This window comes from Solanum dulcamara, chromosome 5 (genome assembly GCF_947179165.1).
Source record: "Solanum dulcamara chromosome 5, daSolDulc1.2, whole genome shotgun sequence".
NCBI classification, from domain to species: domain Eukaryota; kingdom Viridiplantae; phylum Streptophyta; class Magnoliopsida; order Solanales; family Solanaceae; genus Solanum; species Solanum dulcamara.
Window position 1 is genome coordinate 71528624 of NC_077241.1, and position 18662 is coordinate 71547285.

Consider the following 18662-nt stretch of genomic DNA (forward strand, 5'->3'; position numbering starts at 1 on the left):
TTCTTTTATAACAAAAAGAAAAATTAATATCTCATTGATTTTTAAAGTGACAAATATCTTAAATCAAATATTTACTTAATTGACAATAAAAAAAGAGTTTCATTGTGTTTGGTACGGTGAAATTTTCTTACTAATTTTTTTATATTTAGTAAATATGTAAAAATAAATAAATATTTTAATATACAATTTAGATAAATACTATAAAAGGAGGGTGTGTGGATGAAGATAATGTATGTAAGAGGGTGATAACATATAGTCAAATATGAAATGTCATCGTTCAACTTGATTACCTATTTCATTACAAAATAATTTTTCCCATTTCTTTTTAAAAAAACCTTATTTTCTAGAGCATATTTTAAAATTATTATTATTATTATTATTATTATTATTATTAATAATAATAATATAATAATAATAATAATAATAATAATAATAATAATAATAATGAGGTGTCAGTTGTCATGTCATGAAATGCGAAGTCAGTGCGAGGCAGCATTTGTCGACACTTCCTCTGAAATTAGTAGTATATACTTTCTTCTCCAATTAACCGCTCCTTTCTCCATCTTTTGCCGCTTCGCTCATTCACCCCCCTCCCCGGCCTCTGCTTTCTTCTCCGTCTTCTTAAAGATCCCAACTTTTGGAATTTCCATATCTAATTCATCATGAGTCTTTTTGGTCTTGGAAGGTAAAGTTGCAATCTTTTTTTTTTCTTTTGGGAAATTGGGTGTTGATTTCTATGTTTTCATGATCTCTGATTGATTTGTGGTGGATCTGTTGATCTGGGTTTTTTTCGATATTAATATTATTTGTGTTGTTTCAATTTTAGCTTCACTAGTATTATTGTTTTAGTCTTTTAGGCGATTCTTTTGGTACCTTTTAGTATTTTTGAATGCTGATAGTGTGTAGATGAGGTTTAAGGATTTTAGATTCGTGTGGTCAATTTGGGGTCAGTTGTGTATATACACTTGACTCTTGAGAGGTATGGGATTTGTTTGGAGCTTCTTTTCACTGTGGCTTTGATGACACGCATATAAAATTAGTACTCCCTTTGTTTCAATTCGTTTGTCTAATTTTGACTTTTGAATCTTTTAGTCTTAAACTAAAAGTTTGTAGAATGTAGCAAAATGTCTCTTTTATCTTGTGGTTTAAACATGTCACGTGGAAAGTTAGAATTAAATAGTTGCCAAAAATAGTAAAGAGACATTCTATTTGAAATAGATTAAAAAAGAAAATAATACAAACAAATTGAAACGGAGTGAGTGCTGTTGAAAGAGAAAATTGGGTTAGCTATCTGTGTCCCTAGACATGCATTTGATATAGCCAAATAGTACAAGTTTTATGAGATAGTTATGTACCCTGTTTAGTTGAAGCTGAACATGTCAATTGAATGAACTGCCATACATTTTTTCATTCTTAAAAGGATAAATCTAACTTATTTCATTGTTTTATTTTTATTGGAGCTGAACTTGCCAAAGAATGGAACTTTCACGTATCAGCCTATGAGTAATAAATTATGTGTGTAAATGGATCAGTTCTATTTCATAGTTGTATTTGTAAAGTATGTAGCATTAGGTTGCTTGTCCTGATTGGTTTAAGAACTAAAGGATATTTGAGAGATGGAAAACGATAAAAAAACCAAAGTAACTTTTTAGCATGTTTCTGGCTATTGATTAATATTGAGGGTTTGTATTTCAAGTATTCATATTTGCTTTATGCTGTGGGGAAATTGAATTATCTCCTAAATTGCACTGGTTTAGTTTGACCTACGTAATGCTGATTGTGTACTTTGCTCATGCATTTGCCTGTGGTTGTGTTGAACTTTAACTTCTAGTGCACCTTCCTTTCAGATTTGACTGGATGTTGTCCTTAGCCATATACATCTGTCATCTAATGTATTGTTTGCTCTTTCTATACAGGAATCAGAGAACATTCCGGCCAAAAAAAAGTGCACCCTCAGGGAGTAAGGTTGCACTGTTTCCTAGTCCAGGAGAAGGAATTCTCCTGTGGTCTTCTATGTTTTTGTACTTATTTCCTGTGTATTAACTCTTCGGCTGCATTATTTTGATGTTGATACCTCCAATTTCTGCATCTTTTCAGTTGCCAAAGAAATAGCAATCTTCAAGCGTTAGGGCAAACTGACTATGCTTATCCAATTTTCAAGGATGCTTAGGCAGCTTAGCTTTTCTAACCTTCATACTAATATGCGTTTATGGCTGATTGACCATGATAGTTTGGATTTTTAGAACTACAAGAGTTATTCCTCTAGTTTAGAGGGTGAGACAGTGTCTACATGAGCCCTGGCTGCAAAAGTTAGCATTACTTTGATTTTAGGGAGCTTTCGCCTTTGCGAATGAGATATATAATATATTGGACTTTAGAATGTTAAGAGAGGGAGTCATTTTGTCTTGTTGATGCCAGGGAACTGCATCCTAAAATTATGTAACAATGTGGCTAACGAGGTACTTATTTCTGATGTAATGATTAAACGTGCTTTTCGTTCACATGGAAAGGTTTGAGGCATAGATATGCACACTTTTATTTTTAGTTAGAGAAGCACGAGGATGATATGAACTCACTTGAATAGCCTCATAACTTTAAGAACCATAATTGTATTTGGAGCTCTTAAGGCTCATCTAAGCTTCAAACTCTGACACAATATGATTTGGTTCAGTAGGCTAGTTCCACAGTCTAGACTCTAAGAGTATTGCATGCATGAGTTTATACCCTTGTGTCAGACATTGAACTTGTAACCAGTTCAGATATGTCTATAGATACACAATTGGGTTGCGTAGGACTGTTAAGCAAGTTTTCTGGCTAGTTTATCATTCTTCCCAGACATTTTTATTGTGGTCCTAAATGTATCAACAAGCCGTGGAGTAGAAGAACAGCATCTTTTCATACTGCTTACCTATTTAAAAAAATGCATTGATTAGGTGATCATCCTTAGTTTTCTCTCCTTTTCTGCAATTACAGGGGGCACAATTAAGGAAGCATATCGATGCCACATTGGGTAGCGGAAACTTGAGAGAGGCTGTTAGGCTCCCTCCTGGAGAAGATATTAACGAGTGGCTTGCTGTCAACAGTACTCTTTCACCCTCTCCACCTTTCCATCTTTCATGCATGTGCATATCATTAGCTATTGCCCTATTTTGTGGCTTAATGTTTCTCAGACAAACAGCACATATGATTACTGTGTTCACTTATCACCCTTGAGCTGCAGGCCTAGTCTGTCGCTGAAGAAGAGTTGCTCTAAATAGACAAAAAGAAAAAAAGAGGACATTAAAAATGAGAAAGAAAGATAACCCATCTATCCCATACTAACTGCTCTACTTTCTTTTGATTGTCCCAAAACTTTGTCACTTCTCTGTAAAGGTTCTCTACAATTTCTTGTACCTTTTCAATATATAATCCTGCAAGAGATCACACATATGAATTCCCCCCCTCCCCCCCCCCCCCTGAAATGGTAAGTGTTATTGATGTCAAAACCAGCACTAAGAAAGTTTTGTGATTACATCCAAAAAGTTAGGGGAATAAGAACCCTAATGAATTGTAACGGCGTTTCATTATCCTCTATCCACCATTCCCTTTTACACCAAGTTATCAACAAATTTGATCTTCAAAATTGAGTTCTTCTTCCCTTGAAAGCACCTCTTGTTTCTTTCTTTCCCCGATACACCACCAAATGGTTGCTGTTATTGTGTTCAAAGCTAACAGAAATTCCAATTCATCTGAGGTTTATTTTCCACAGTTTAGTATGTTTTATTTGAACAGAAAGCTTCAACTCTTCCCTTGTTCCCATGCCTTGTTGAATTAGGTTGGTAAATGTGATCAGGGGTGTTGCAGGAGTATTTAACATGTTGAATGGTTAATTCTAGGAAACAGGTCTTGTAAAGAATGTGGATAGGTTGTAAGCTTGTGTGATTATTGTTATAGTACGAACAAGTTTTTAAATTGTGCAGTAGCTTGATCTCTATCTTTCTGGGTCATCCAAACGCCACATGAACATACCATACCTAAGAAGTTCCACCAAGTGTTGATAATTTACATTTTGAACAACAGCTTTTGACGATTTTCTTACTAACAATGAGAATTTTTAATGACGTTTAAAGGCTGGTAAAAAGTAAAATAATCTGTGTAGCAGAAAGAATATGGAAGCTTTCATGCTGCTTACTTGTGAGTTTCCTTTGAAGCCAATTGTGAGAACGGAGCGCTTATTATACTATGTTTTCGTTGCTCTCACAATGTGCACACACACACACACACACTAATTTCGTTTTTTGATGAGTTGTTGCTGTTATCTAATCTGAATTTCAAAACTGAATGAATGTTTTATCTTGCAATATCCAGCTGTCGATTTCTTCAACCAGGTGAATCTGCTTTATGGCACATTGACTGAGTTCTGTACGCCAGAGAACTGCCCTACAATGACCGCAGGCCCTAAGTACGTTCAGTAAATGACTGCTTTGATGATACTTGTGCAAAGTACTATTTGCTATGTAGTTCAGTGATGTATAGGAATAATGAGTAGATGCTCGCTGATTATATATCAAAAAGGTCGCTTTCCTGAGCAATATTTGAGAAGGATTAAAATTATATTAGTCATTCCCTCATTTCTTTCTCTAGTTGGTATTTGTACTTGCATTGATGATTTCAATACTTATTGGATCTTACTAATTGGTGAATGTTCTACAGTTTAGCAAAGCTATCCTCTAAGTGGAGTTTTAATTTATTTAAGTTCTGATTTAGATGCTAAAAAACTAGAAACACGTAAATCCTTCCACCAGGTTTGCTATTTGACTACCATTTATGTGAAATTATCTTGAATGCAGTTGAATGTGTTTCTATTAGAAAGAAACATTTAAAATCATGTATGTTGCTCGTCAGAATGCCTTATGCTTTTTTTTTCTTGGACTGACTAAACCTTGAGAACTTTCTGGATCATCTTGTTGGAAGTTAGCAGTTATTCCTGGAGCATTGATTATTTCATCTATTGTTCCCCCTGTGTGTGTGTCATTCTGCTTACTGGTCATTAAAGTTGATACAAACATTCTTAATGATTATACTCATCTTGTTGCGCATCAAACACCTCTTAACTTTTCTTTTGGTCTATAATGAGTTGTGCTTCTCTTCTTCTACCATTTGTCTATATGATATCTGTATAGCATTCCATTCCACCCCTTCTGCCAGATCAAGACATACCTAAAAAGGAAAAGAAGAAAAATGTAAGGACTGGAATTGTACTGGAGCTAATAGTCTGTTCCTTTGTAATCTGCATCTTCTTGATGATTTTCTAATACATTTTAATTACTTCACCCAAAAAAAATGTAAGGATTGGAATTTGGTAAGACAATAAAAGGACTAGTTTCGAGATAATTTCTTACTTCTTTCCTTCTATGAAGTATGGTGAGAGAAAGGGTTGGTAATGATGTAATGTGGTTGTTTCTTGCTTTGCTTTTACGCAAAGATGCCATTTAATGGAAATGTCTGCCTGGTAAATGATCATGGGTGATTGGGGATTCTACGCTTTATCTAAAATACTCTTCCTTCAGCTATTTTCTGCCTTCATAGAAGCAAACTAGTCTTCTTTGACTGTTGACAAATTTGCTTCAATACCATCACGGGTGGGCCAGTATTTTTGGAAAGTCCGAGGAATATAGATCAGATGATTACAGAGAAATGCAGATGGTGGATGTTAGATTGTACAACTCAGAAATTATTAAATTTGACAAAAGGTCTAAGTAGCATACATAAAGGATAAACTGAGAGAAGATCGCTTGAAATGGTTTGGCCATGTCCTGGGTAGACCTCCATATGCATCTGTATATAGATACCACAATAGGGCGACTGAAGGTGATAAAAGGGGATGCAGTAGATTTAAAATCATATTGTAGGAAGATGTTTCAAAAGACTTGCTATCTCTGAGAATCAATGTGAATTTAAATTAGAAAGAACACAATGAAGATATAGGATGTATATAGGTGACACCAACTATCTGAGAGTAAGTTGTTGCTGCTCTTTTATTAAGTTTTGGTTTTTGGTCAAAAACTTGTATGCCCATGTAGAGATAAATGTGAGATTTAGAGAAACTTAGTTTTAGAGGTCTTCTAATTTGCTTTAAAAGTCAACTTTTTAATATTGGAATGAAATTGGCTTGAAATGAGCGAGTGGATACTGTCATACAGAGACTTCATATATTTGATTCTTAACAAATTTAGGATTTAGGCATAGTTGATTTATTGATCACATATTTTTTCTTCATGCGTGCATCTCTTTACTTAAGCAAGCACTTTAGTTGTGTTTTGCATTTAAATCCCCCAGATCATCTTTGCACTTTTCCGTGCACTCTGCTTTAACAACGGTTCTACTTGGGCTGGTAAATTATGAGAAATCATTTAAACTATTAGTATTTTAAGAAATTTGGCTAACAGATGCACTCAGTGGCGGAGCCAAGATTTTTACTTAGGGAGTTCAAAGTATGAATAAATAAACACACAAAGAAGCCGTAGGGGGTTCAATATTTTATTATATATATATATAAAATAATTTTAACCATGTATAAACAGTGTAATTTTTCATTTACTTGGCTCCACCCCTGGCATGCACTAATCTAGGAAGTTACTAAGGTATTAATGATGAACTAACACTGCTAGTAGATATTATTCACTTACGGTTTGGTAAAGTGAATTAATTTTTGGATATGGTTTGGTTGAGTTGAATACTGCAACATGGTTGACGTTAACACGGGATAAATACCTTTTGCAGCTAATCCTCTTGATAGCACCATAGTAGCATCTAAATGTGCGAATATTGTTGCAGGAGCGGGTCAATCAAATCTTCTGCGAATGCCCGTTTGGCCATAAAATTATTCAATTTTTTTCCAGAATAATTTTTTCCCTTTATTTGAAAATTGGTGTTTGGAATTCCAAATCCTACTTGAAGTTTGTACATCAAATTTGGAAAAACGCTATAACCGTTTCCAACTCACTTTTCATTGTATTTAAGTACATTCAAGCAGGAACATTATTCCAAATATACTTTGCAAAAAGTATAACCAAAATATCTCCATCTCCATCTTCAACTCCAACAACCACATATCCTATGTAATTCCACACGTGGGGTCTAGGGAGGATAGTTTTACGCTGACCTCTTACCCCTACCTTAAAAGAAAGAGAGGTTGTCTTAGATAGACTAATTCCAACTCCAACTCCAACTCCATAAACTCCAAATAAAGTAAAAAATATTTGGAATGTATGGCCAAACGCCAACTTGAATAGAGGTTATGGACCCTTCTTAGGTAGAAGTAAATTCTTTCTTGTAAAGAGTGGTTCTTTACCATGAAGAGGGAGAAGAATACAAATTAAGGGTTTTGATATATGGAGTAAAAAAAACAAAAAGGGAGTCTGGACCTTGATTTTTTTCTCTTTTTCATAATATGTTTTTTTTCTGCACTCTTTGACTTTCATAAGTTATTGGTGAATTGCAGTTTCTGCTGCACTTTTATACAGAAATTTAACTAATTTGCTGGTTATGTAAGCTCTCTGATTTCTCATTCCTCCTTAATCAGGTCCAACATTGATTATGATAGTCTGAATCAAATTAAACCCACAAGTTTCTTATGCTATTGCTTTTATGTTTCAAGAGAAGAAAAACTCTGGCGGTATTCCTGACTTCTTCACATATTGATTTCAGATACGAGTATAGATGGGCTGATGGAGTACAAATTAAGAAGCCTATTGAAGTTTCAGCTCCAAAATACGTTGAATATTTGATGGACTGGATTGAAACTCAATTGGATGATGAATCTCTATTTCCTCAAAGGCTTGGTAATTACTGGTCTTTAATTGGAAAGTAATACTATGCTATTTTACTGTACAGGTGCGAAGCACACAGTTTCTACTTCTGAACGTATCAAAATTTGAGCTTCATCTAAGATATTGACATTCTCTGCTATTTCACATGTTTCAAGAGTAAAATCTTATTTAATAATTCAAAGTCAAAGTATCATCTAATTGTTCCGCATCAAACCATCTCTAAAAACTACTCTATTAGCATTCTGCTTATATTTTATCGTTCTGCTTTTTGATAAGTGGTAATTCAACTTACAAAAAAAAGGTTACTAGTATATATGAAAGTCTAGCTTCTTAGTCATCAGGCCGTCTGAAGTTGTATTGGACAAAAAGATTGTAGAGAGCCCCCTTTCCTGCACAACCCCAAAGAAAAAGAAAACAATTACATTGCTTTAGTCGTTTACTTAAAAATTAGTCTTGTTGGGTGGGAGGTGGGGGTGGGGGATAGTGTGGTGGCAGATTATGGGCTTGGAAATGGGTTGTTGGGATGAGGTATTCTAGCTTACTGATATCAATTCTCTTACCATCTTAGTTTGGAGAATGCGAATGCCTTTGGTCTTGATTCTCTGTGCTAAATTTTGTAGGTGCACCGTTTCCATCTAACTTCAAGGATGTTGTGAAGACAATTTTTAAACGTCTCTTTCGTGTGTATGCACATATTTATCACTCCCATTTTCAGAAAATTGTGAGTCTTAAGGAGGAGGCCCATTTGAATACATGCTTCAAGCATTTCATACTCTTCACCCATGTGAGTTATCTGATTTTCTTTCTTGTGCACATTACTAGTTTATCTTTCTGTTTGAAAACACGTTAATTGCATGTATCTGTCCAAATTATTGATCAAATTAATGTCGTGTTATTTTTGTTTTTTCTGGTTGTCTGTTTAACTTTTCAAAGGAATATATATAGAAAATTAAAGAATTGATATCCGAGTACACAACTGAGGGGATTTTTTTTTGGTCTTCCTATGGATGTCCGTCATTCACTAGTTTAGCATCATCTGTTTGCTTGCTTGTTGCTGAACCAAGGTACTATTGTTCATGTGGAGACAATTTTAAGCTTTAATAATGAATTACTCTCAAATCTAGAAGGAGTAGAAGATCTTGAATATTTATTGAAAAAAGGCCATGTAAAATGAAATAAGTGATCAAAGTTTGTTGTCTTGAGAATCACTCAATGGTGTAACCTAGTGGTTGAGCACCATGAGATATTAGGTTCAACTCCAACTCCAACTAGGGCGAAGTTACTAAATGATTTTTTTCTATCTGTCCCAAACTTGGTGGACAAAGTTATCCGGTATTTGTGATGGTGGGAGGTAGCAGCGTGGAATTTTGCAAATTGACATGGTCACCAACAACACCATACCAGTGTTAATCCCACAAGTGGGGATCACAGTTATTAAAAATAAGTTTATTGCCGCAAGAAAATTAATCATCGATAGCTAGGAAAAATCAACAAGGTGTGTGCTCTTCGGATAGAACTAGGGCTCGGTTGAGGTAAGATTAATGAATATATAGAATCTAGTGCTTTTAAGGGAAAAGACATAAAAACACACTCTAACTATATTAAAGTTGTCAATTACACAAGAGTTGTGGTGGTGGTCCTATGACCCCTTGCACTATTTCAAGATTGAATAAAAACACCCTTGACATGCAACAAACCAAATGTGTACTAAATAGTGAACTACACACGCTTGCTCTTGTATTTTTTTAATGACAAAGGGAATCTGCTGTTGCTGCCCTTTGGGTGTGCACAGGGTAAACTCTGCTCCTTTGTAATGCTGTCGCACCCCATTTTCGAACTAGTCGAAATAGTTCGCAACGTAAAGGTTCGAGAAATTGGATCGGGAATTTTTTCTTCAACTGGCTGCAACACTCTTGCTGTCCTTAGCCTTTTAGACAATTGGGCATAATGCTCGGCAATGGGTGTGTAGGTGTGAGTATTCCTCGCTTCGAGATTTGGACGTGGTCTTGGCGGATATGCATATCTGGTCTATTTTAGTGGATTGGTGCTTGGATTGGGACATGTGGTCTTGGTATGCTGGTGCTTGGGGTGCATTATAGTGTGGTTGGGTATTATATACTGGGTACGAGACGTATGGGGTATGTGCAACAATTTGGGGGTTGTTGGGGTATCGGTGGGATGGTCCTCCGTGTTGGTAAGTGATGGTTGAAACATCCTCCTTTCTCTTCTTGACGCCATCAATGAAGCCTGATTGTATAGCCTTACTTGCAGCTTGCAATGTGGCCATGGATTGAATTTTACCAGATTTGATGCCTTCCTCTACAAAGTCCCCCATCTTGACCAATTCTGTAAACTTTTGGCCCATCATCGACATCATCTTGTCAAAGTAGATATCTTCTTGAGCTCGGATAAAGTACTTCGAGAGCTCATTCTCATCCAGTGGTGGTTGAAACCTGGAGGCCTCGGTTCTCCAACATCATGCATACTCCTGGAAGTCCTCAGATGGTTTCTTCTGTATGTTGGCCAAGGAGAACCTGTCCGTAGTGATTTTGGTATTAAATCTAAAACGATTCATGAAATCCTCAACCATTTCCTGCCAGTTACGAGGATCATGGCGCGTATACCAAGTCAATGCTTCTCCAGACAAACTTCGGATGTACAACTTTATCCTTAGCTTCTCGTTTCTCCCTACACCAACTAACTTGTCGCAGTATGCCCTCAAATGCGCATGAGGGTCACCCTTCCCATCAAATATAACAAACTTTGGTGGCTTGTACCCTACTGGTATATCAATGTCGGGATGAATGCATAAGTCATCAAAATCTAGGCTTTTTGTTCCCCTAGTGACTTGTAAGCTCGCTCTTCAACGCCTTCTTAGACCATGAAGTTGGGCGTTTATCGACTCATCTTCTTTCGACTGGGCATCCTTCTCCATCTATGCATATTGATCAACCTTATACGCGACCTTGACCATAGCTGGCGTCACGAAAATAGGAGCTTCAACGGCATATACAGGTGGCACATATGGCTCATAAAGAGCAGCGACGTGTGCCCCAAATATTTGATGTGTTGTTGGGTAGGTAGGTATGGTGGGTTTTTGAGAAAGAAGGTCAGGAGCAGTCCTGATTGTAGATGGAGGAGTTAGTGGGGCTTGACCATGAGCAGGAGCATGTTGGGTTTGTTTAGGCAAATTTGGTAAATCGGCAGAAGGCAAGTCACTTCTTGAAAAGTAGATAGGCGTCTTGAAAGTTGGGAAAGTAGTAAATGAGACTTGGCCAAACTTCCGGCTAGGGGTGCTTATCGGGCGGATCGGACGGATTATTATGTTTAACGGTTTGACTTAACGGTTATCGGCTTTTAAAAGTACTAATCCACTAGCCAACCTATAAGATATCGGTTGGTTCGGTATCGGATTAGCAATTATCGGACGGTTATCGGGCGGTGTATCGGTGGTATGGTAACATGTAAAGGAAAGACAAACAACAAAAAGTAGTCAAATGAAAATGACATACACAAGGGTTATCAACAAATTCTTAAACAGTGAATGAAATCAATTCAAATAAATTAAGGAAATTTAACTGTGAACCAAGTGGAGCAGCAATACAAATCCAACGTTGTTAAAAAAAAACATCACATATATTCATATATCTTAAATGCAGAAACAAAAGCTAATCTAAATAGATCACCAACACGTGATTTTTAGAAGATAAAATGATAGAAAATAATATAATGAAATAATGGAGGACAAGATCAGTGAGAAACCAATAATAAAAGAATAAAGACAATTTAACAATGCATAACTTATTTGAGGATTAAAAAAAATTAGTAAACTAGTCACTGAAAATAGACTTGGACAAAAATAATAAAATTAAACTATAACAAATATAATCCAGAATATCTAGATAAACACAAATCTTAGAAAATAAATACATATTTATAATATCCCAACGGCGCATAGCCTGTTGTTCGCCGGAGTTTGGAGCCACAACGTTTCTGTTGACATCTTGGAGACCAATCAATGCTCAAGCAACATCAAACTAGTTTAAATTATTTCAAGCCACCGTGGCAGTCAAGAAGAGTACACAGTATACACAACTTAACACTACACTGAGCTTTGAGAGAGAATGAGAGAATAGAGATGAGACAGAGGGCAACTGGCAAAGTGGCACTCTGAATCTCTTATACTCTTATTTAGGTTTAGGGAAAATTATGTTTAGTAATTAGTTGCTGAGTATACTTTAAATGGGCTTGGCCTGTTTAATTAAATGAGTTTGGCCTATTGAGGCTTATTTTAGATTTATAAATTATAATTATCATACATATTTTATATGTTTAGGGATAAAAATATAGTAAAATATAATAAATTCTTAACGGGTTAATGGTTTACCCAATAACAAAATTGAGTAATCCGTTCCCCACACCGATAAGCTGTTAATTATAAAATTTAAATCCATTCCCCACCCGTTAATCCGATAACTCAATACCAATATACCAATAAGCCAATAAGCCAATTTTGCGGTTGGATTATCGGTAGCGGACGGTTTTGAACAGCCCTACTTCCGGCTACTACTTTCCCAACTTTCAAGATGCCTATCTACTTTTCAAGAAGTGACTTGCCTTCTGCCGATTTACCCAATTTGCCCAAACAAACCCAACATGCTCCTGTTCATGGTCAAGCCCCACAAGCTCCTTCATTTGCAATCAGGACTGCTCCTGACCTTCCTACTCAAAAACCCACCATACCATACCTACCTACCCAACAACACATCAGATATTTGGGGCACACGTCACCACTCCTTATGTGCCACCTGTCTATGCCGTTGAAGCTCCTATTTTCACGATGCTAGCTATGATCAAGGTCCCGTGGGAAGTTGATCAATATGCAGAGATAGAGAAGGATGCTCAGTCGAAAGAAGATGAGTCGATAAACGCCCAACTTCATGGTCTAAGAAAGGCGTTGAAGAGCTTACAAGTCACTAGGGGAACATAAAGCCTAGATTTTGATGACTTGTGCATTCATCCCGACATTGATATGCCAGTAGGGTACAAGCCACCAAAGTTTGTGATATTTGATGGGAAGGGTGATCCTCGTGTGCATTTGAGGGCATACTGCGACAAGTTAGTTGGTGTAGGGAGAAACAAGAAGCTAAGGATGAAGTTGTACATCCGAAGTTTGTCTGGAGAAGCATTGACTTGGTATACGCGCCATGATCCTCGTAACTGGCAGGAAATGGCTAAGGATTTCATGAATCACTTTAGATTTAATATCGAAATCACTACAGACAGGTTCTCATTGGCCTAACATACAAAAGAAACCATCTGAGGACTTCCAAGAGTATGCACTACGTTGGAGAACCGAGGCCGCCAGGGTTCAACCACCAATGGATGAGAATGAGCTCTCGAAGTACTTTATCCGAGCTCAAGAAGGTATCTACTTTGACTAGATGATGTCAATGATGGGCCTAAAGTTTGCAAAATTAGTCAAGATGGGGGACTTAGGAAGGCATTAAATCTGATCAAATTCAATCCATGGCCTCATTGCAAGCTGCAAGTAAGGCTATGCAATCAAGCTCCATTGGTGGCGTCAAGATGAGAAAGAAGGATGTTTCAACCATCACTTACCAACACGGAGGACCATCCCACTGATACCCCCAAATTGTTGCACATACTCCTTACGTCTCGTACCCAGTATATAATACCCAAGCACACTATAATCCACCCCGAGCACCAGCATACCAAGACCACATGCCTCGGTCCAAGCATCACTCCACCAGAATATAGCACCACTCCACCAAAATAGATCAGAATATACGCCAAGACCACGTCCAAATCTCGAAGCGAGGAATACTCGCACCTACACACCCATTGCCGAATCTTATGCCCAATTGTTTGAAAGGCTGATGACAGCGTGGGTGCTGTAACCAGTTGAAGGAAAACTCCCCAATCCAATCCCTCGCAACTTCATGTTGCGGACTATTTTGACCAGTTCGAAAATAGGGTGCGACAGCTTGGTGTCTCTGCTGCGGAATCCAAAAGAAAAATGGGAGAGTCGTTAAGTGGCGAAAATCCGGTAGGCAAAGCTCAAATCCGGCGGTTTTCGAGACTTCTCCTCTTTTCCGAGGCTAGAGTAGATGAAGCCTTTTGGCAGCCATAAAACAAGGGATGTGAGGGTGATGGTTAGTGGTGGTAGAAAAGGTGATGGGACGGCGTAGGGTGGTGTAGTGGCTGCCATTTTGGTTGTGAGAAAAGAAGATGAAGAAGGCTAGGTTTTGAGTGTGATTTTGGGGAAATTGGAAGTGAGGGAGAAGATGGGTTGCTTGGGAAGAGAGAAAGAAACGTTGGGATGGAGAATCTGACTTTGGAGAAGAGCGTTGGGGCAGTGCTTTGATTTTGGGAATAGTTGTCTGATTCTCCGATTGTTTGATCAGACGGTTAATATATATATATACACATATATATAAAAGAGAAAAAGCTGAATTAATTATAACCATTGGATTATATTGAAGGGTTGAGATTAAATCTAAAGAAGCACAATCCATGTGCTTGCCTATGTGGCACACATGGATTGACTGATTTTGGGGGACTTGGATTGCCAAGTTTTTTGCTTAATTTAGCCCATTTAAATTATAACCCTTTTATTTATTAAATAGTCATAATTGAATAAATTGAAAATAATTATTTTTTTGCAAGATTAATTTATTGGACAAAATTTGGTCATTCTAAAAAATGAAATTGATATAAATTAGTAGCTCATTAATTAATTAATTAAGCTTCCTAATTTTGAATAATAGTCGAAAAATATTTATTTTAACAATAGAAAAATGTATTTAATTGAAAAACGATTTAACCCTTAAGAATGATATTTACCTTGTATAAATTTCTCAAAAATGTTAAAACAGGTAGCAAATATTTATATATATATTTTTATATAGGAAATAATATTTATGAAAAAAAATGACCGGATGAAATGAGAAAGTTTATCAAAAAAAAATATTTTTATTTTTTTTAAAAAAACTTTATTATTATTATTATATTTACGGAAGCTTAATTAATTAAATATGGAGAGCCAAAATTGGGTGTCAACAATAGCTCGCAAACCACACAGGAGAGATAAACTGCACTAGGCAAGCCCCGTGCGATGAGGTCGACCCAGAAGGCCAACGTCCTGCTGTCACATGCAAGGGGTTGCTCTTGTATTTTTCACTAAATTCATTTTGTTTGACTCGTTTTGTCCTTTTTATATTCATCTACCACCACTCCACCGCTGAGAAACTCTACAATTACAGTCTCAATCTCACCATTGCAAATACACGATGAAGGTGAGGGATGTCAATTTTGGAAAATCACAAGAAACCGGGGGGGGGGGGGGATCTCGATTTTAGCATATTGGAGAAGCCATGGCTGATTTAGACAGGTCAAAGTGCTGGGTGAAGCTCTCTTCTTCGGCGAATATGGCTTCCAGCTTTGGTGGCAATGTTGAGCGACGATGTTGTGATGGAAAACTAGGAAATTAAATTGATACTAGAAAATATTCATAAAGAACAGAGAAAAAAATCTAAAAGAAAAAAGAACAATAAAATTTAAAACCGGGAAAATTAATATTTAATAAAAGAAATGTTTCTAAAAAGTGTTTAATCTTGTTTTGTTTCTTACTCTCCTTGAGAAAGTGAAATGTACTCTCTTTGCCACCTCAGCTATTAGGGAGGTAATAATTCAATTTCAAAATAGTTCAGGGAGGTCATAGGAAAGAAAAGGTGTGTAATTGACAATTTTGATATAGTTTGAGTGTGTTTTATGTCTTTTCCCGTGCTTTTAATGTAAAGGAAATGAGCGAATGATGTGGTTGCCAAAGGTCGAGTTAATGATGTGGTTGATGAAGTTCTATAAGTTAATTGAAGAATTGCAAACTTTTCCCTCTTTCTTATCCCTTAAAAGTGGCTTATTCTTAGGGTGCCAATAAGGATAACCATAAATAAAGTATATTAATTAGTCATGATAATGAACTTAGGGACCACCTAATGTGTTTTTTTGATTGATTTGTTGGGAGACACTTCATACAAGTGGTTTACCATAAGTAGAGAATCTTAAGTTCTAAACAAAAATATTATTCTCTACGACTAGTGCAAGGAGCGCACATTCTTCATTGCCTTCACAATGAACAATTTAGGTCGTTTCAGGAGTAGTCTTTCATTGGGAGTTTGCAGGATATTGTTGTATCTGTGCAGAAGATCCTCCAAGGACACAGCTGGAAATTTTAAGTCAGTTTCTCTTCAATTTCTTGCTATGTTTGCTCTTCATCAAACATGGAAAAGTCTAGATTTTACTGAACATATCTTTTTGGAAAGTTAATGAGGAACATGGATTATTAAGTTTATAGCCCTTGTTGAATCTTGATTAAGTTGCCCCTAGGGCTTAGTTCAAGTGGCAAAGGTTGAGGGACTTGTGATGTAGACTAGATTTTTGAGCCCTCCGCCATGTGAACTAAGCCTAGTATTTAAGTGGAGAGGTGTATAGAGGCGGACCATTATCCAGAGTTTCAAAGGTTGAGGTAGGTTTGCCCCAGACAGAATTTCGGTAAAAAGAAAAAGAAAAGTATCTATAAGGTGATGTCTTTAAAATGAGTGCAAGGCATGTTCCAGATTAATTTATCCTAACGATATTTTTAATGTTGAACGTGGTTAATTGCTGCTCTTTTGGGGCTTCTGCTCAATCAGAATATCTTCTCTTTCATACTGAAAAAAAAACGAATTCTTTTTGTTGTTGAGAATAGAGAACATACTCTGTTGTCATTATAGCATAACTGATAGTTGTCAGGCCACGTGCATGGAGGGAATGATCTTACAGATTTTATTTCCTAGGAAGTGGCGTAGGTGGGAGGTGCTGAATTCTTGTTTGCATAATGACACCTTTCAACAATGGTTACCCAGGTGTGGATCACTGGATTGGGGTTTAACTCTAAATAACTCTCATGAAAAAGATGGGCACCATGTGGGGTGTTGAACATAGAAGCTAGGGAGGTTAGCAGAAACCTGGTTTGCAAGAATAGTGGTTTTCGGGTGTATATAGGAAAAAGGGAAGACGGAGTAGTTTTGACCTTGAGATGTGTTGGCTGACATTGGCTATTCCCCGACAGATGTATTTTTGTTTTTATTTTCAGCAGATAAGTATATAATTGTCGTAAGAGAGCATGAAGTATAATTTTTTCCATCATTAGTTAAGATGTGGGAGAGATGTAAAATTTTCCTGGAGCCTGCTTCTTTTATTCTGATTTGCATCTTTTCCTGCCAGAAGGGGAGATTATGGAGCATAACTTTAGACTTTTGAGGGTTAGATCTTTAGCGTAGGACCTGAATCACACCCCTCTTGTCCCTAATTTCGGATAGCTCTTCCTTCTTGCTATCCCCTTATGAACATCAAAGTTTCTAGCACTACCTTATCCACAGAGAATAAAAATTGTCGCTAGGAAGGAACAAAGATACTCACTAGTCAGTATCCGATGCTTGCATGGGGAAAAAGCTTTTGGTTATTTGTTCGGAGGAGGTTATGCGAGTTGCTTTTGACAACATAGGTTTTGTCATTGTGCAACATAAGTTGTTTTGAATATGGTATTAATTAGTAATAATTGTATGTTTATCATGTAGGAGTTTGGGCTGATTGACAAGAAGGAACTGGCTCCACTCCAAGAGATTATAGAATCCATCATCGTCCCATACTGAACGACATGATATTTCATTGTGCTGCTAAAGCTGGAACTAAATAGTGTAATGTAATAAAGTTTCTTGTGGTCATCCAAAGTGTATAGCCTCAGCTGACAATTTGAAGTGTTTGTGAATGTATAATGGTTGTAGTTTTTTCTATATTGCTTTCAAGCAAAGCCTTTTGTGTATGACTAAATGAAGACCAAACCGATAGAAGCTAGACAAAACTATGTTTTTTTTTTTGTTTTGTGGTTGCTCTAATGAGTAATGATCATCAAGGGGTTAAATGTTTATGGTTAATGCTGTTGGAGCCGAGGGTTTATCAGAAACAACTTAACTTTTCTATCTCACAAAGATAGAGGTAAGATTTGTATTCACCGCACTCTTCCGAATTCCATTTGTGGGTTGTGGTTTGTTGTTGGTGATATTAACTGATGTGGTTTGATTTTTATTTATTTTTTACCTTCAAGTATCACGAAGCCATTAATTTTTTTAATTTTTTTTTTTGTAATTGACTGAGTATCATGGAAAGTCACTTACCGTAAAAAAAGGACATTTCTTTCACCAAAATTCGATAACATTTAGTGATTATTACAAAATATTGTTTGGCCATCATCTAAATAATTAGGTAAAGAACGTCGTATTCTATAAAGGATAGTTTTAACGACTTTGATACGATCTTTTGTGTGATATTATTTTCAAGACGGGGGGTGTATTTGGTGTGAAAGATTTTTTTTTTAATACTTATGGGCCCTTCTTCCTATAATTTGGGTCTATACAAAGCATTTGACTTTAGTGTACCATTCTCTGCTTTCGAGGAAGTGACAAATACGGCTCCAATTGCATTCACATTCATTACCGTAGGAATTGTGTTCCAGTTTTGACGTATATGAAGAAGTGTGGTTTGTTCGAGAAATTTTTACCTTTTTATCTATGTCTGAGATGCTTGAATTTTTCAAAACTCCATGGACATGTAGAAGATAAATGCTATCTCCATTCAGATCAAGACAGAACTTCACTTGTTCAAATAACAATTAAGATGAAGTAGGATCAGAAATAATGAATTTTCGTGGATAAGTTTAAAATACTCTCTTAATTTCGAGGAGTTTTGATCGTTTAAGTTATTAAAAGTAAGCACTTTGATTTTCAACAA

At 36.4% G+C, this 18662-nt stretch overlaps 1 protein-coding gene across 1 annotated transcript; it reads left to right on the forward strand.

The window, feature by feature from the left end:
- Positions 1 to 476: 476 nt before the first annotated feature.
- Positions 477 to 17966, forward strand: LOC129889610 (MOB kinase activator-like 1A). Its single transcript, XM_055964992.1, has 7 exons — positions 477 to 685; positions 1917 to 1965; positions 2974 to 3082; positions 4348 to 4441; positions 7690 to 7823; positions 8432 to 8595; positions 17453 to 17966. Exons 1-7 carry the CDS (start codon positions 663 to 665, stop codon positions 17525 to 17527), a joined length of 648 nt encoding a protein of 215 aa, XP_055820967.1. The 5' UTR covers positions 477 to 662; the 3' UTR covers positions 17528 to 17966.
- Positions 17967 to 18662: the final 696 nt, after the last annotated feature.